The sequence below is a fragment of the Octodon degus genome, unplaced genomic scaffold, assembly GCF_000260255.1.
Source record: "Octodon degus isolate 3935 unplaced genomic scaffold, OctDeg1.0 scaffold00024, whole genome shotgun sequence".
Lineage (NCBI taxonomy): Eukaryota > Metazoa > Chordata > Mammalia > Rodentia > Octodontidae > Octodon > Octodon degus.
This window is the reverse complement of record NW_004524600.1, coordinates 5505382-5507254: the sequence shown is the minus strand read 5'-3', so window position 1 is coordinate 5507254 and position 1873 is coordinate 5505382. Positions and strand designations below refer to the sequence as shown.

At 33.0% G+C, this 1873-nt stretch overlaps 1 protein-coding gene across 3 annotated transcripts in view; it reads left to right on the top strand.

Moving 5' to 3' along the window:
* The window catches only part of Serac1 (serine active site containing 1), a 74841-nt gene that overhangs the window by 31270 nt on the left and 41698 nt on the right, over window positions 1–1873 (top strand). For all 3 annotated transcript variants that reach the window (XM_004628508.2, XM_004628507.2, XM_023712240.1), the window contains one exon: window positions 843–964. In XM_004628508.2, coding sequence (XP_004628565.1) covers window positions 843–964 — 122 coding nt within the window. The remainder of the gene's footprint in view (window positions 1–842; window positions 965–1873) is intronic.

Sequence of the window (1873 nt, the reverse complement as noted above, 5' to 3'; positions counted from 1 at the left end):
ATAATTGTAATAATTTACAAGTACAGTATAATTAGAAACTAAGAATAAAAATCTGTTTTAAATAAAATCTGCCAGGGGCTGGGGAGATGGCTCAGTGAAATAAGTGCTTTCCTGGCAAGCACAACTGCCTGAGTTCAATCCCTGGTTCTGCCAAAATATAAAATAAAATAAAATAAATAAAATCTACCTTCCAGGGCTCCATATTAACTTACTAAATCAGAAAAATCAGAGAAGGAGCTCTGGCATATGGATTTTGAAGCAGTTTTCCACGTGATCCTGCAGTTTTCACTGAGATTATCAGCTGCTGTTTTGGAAAACCATGTCAACTTCAACAGTTGGAATTTTATTTTTGATTCATAAAGAATGGCATGTTTAGAGTACTACTATCTAAATATTCATGGGTAACATAGATGCCAAAGAATCATAACATCACCACTAGACTTAGACTTCAGTGCAGCTTCTAGTGTTTTGAGTAGTGAAAAAACAGCTTTTGATTGTTAGGATTATTTAAAAACTTGCTAAATGGATATTGACTGAGGAGGTTTCATTATTTGAATTTCATTGTTTCCCAAAAATCAAACTGACACATTCCCCAGATAGAGTGAATGTTGAAGAAGATTTTGAGATCAGTCATAGAAATGTTGAGTACTGAGATTGCAAATATTGTAAATATGGTTATAATTTGTGAAAGAATACATGGGAAATTCTGTATAACAGTTTAAAAGTTAGTATTGTAAGACATTTTAAAAGTTAGAGTTCTTTCAAGTAGTTTGTTCATTTAATCTTTGTGACAATTATAAGGTAATTTAGGTGTTTATTAAAAAAATACACTTTTACAACAGATTACCAGTATAGGACAGTTGCTCAGGCCTATGACCCAAGGACTCTTGTTGGTTTGGCACGAAGTCAAAACAGTGATCTTCGCTTTTTTCTCCCACCACCTCGTTTGCCGCCTTTAAAAGAAGTAAGTAAATAAGATATGCACAGAGTAGAAAATAGTTTTTTATGTATTATTGCATGTTTGTGATACATGATTAATATATTCAAAAAGGGAATTGGTATATATATTGTACATGTTACATTTTAGTCGTTTTGTTTTGTTTTGTGGTACCAGGGATCAAACTCAGGACCTTGTGCTTGCCAGGCAGGCACTTATGCCACTGAGCTATCTCCCTGGCCCATTTTAGTCCTTTTTATTTTCCCTGGATAATACTTTAATATATTTTCTTAAATTTGGGTACCAAAGAAAATTACTTTTAAGAAGTAATTGTTGACTACTTTTCACAAGCAAGATAGCTAGAATGTATTACTGAACTTACATTTTTTTCATGCAATGATTTGGTTTCTTGGTTATTTCTCTTACATTATTTTCTGCCTTTGGGCACTGGGAATCTCAGTAATTGAGTAATTTCTTATTATAGCATATTGATATTTGAGTTTGATATAGGTCAGGTTTTTTCAGCTTTAACTCTTACTGACATTTTGGGCCAAATATTCCATGTGGGAAAACCTTGTTTTATGTATATTGCAGGGTGTTTAGCAGCATCTTGTACTCTCTTCCCAAGAAGCTAAAATTAGCTCCAGTTTTAACAACTGAAAGTGTCTTTAAATGTTGCTTGTTATTTCTTAGTGAGGAATCCAGCCCTCAGTCGAGAACTGTCACCACAGATTTAAAGGATGTTTCTTGAAAAGCTTCACTAGATTAAGAAATCAAATTCTTAAAACTTCAACATAAGCAAGTTTTTAGAAACAAGAAACTGAATATCTGGAATACTAGTTATCAGAGAACATTACATAGTAATGAATTTTATCAGAGAAAATGTAATTGTAATGAGTTCCCAGGCCCTGAACTCTATAATTTCAGGTCTGCCAC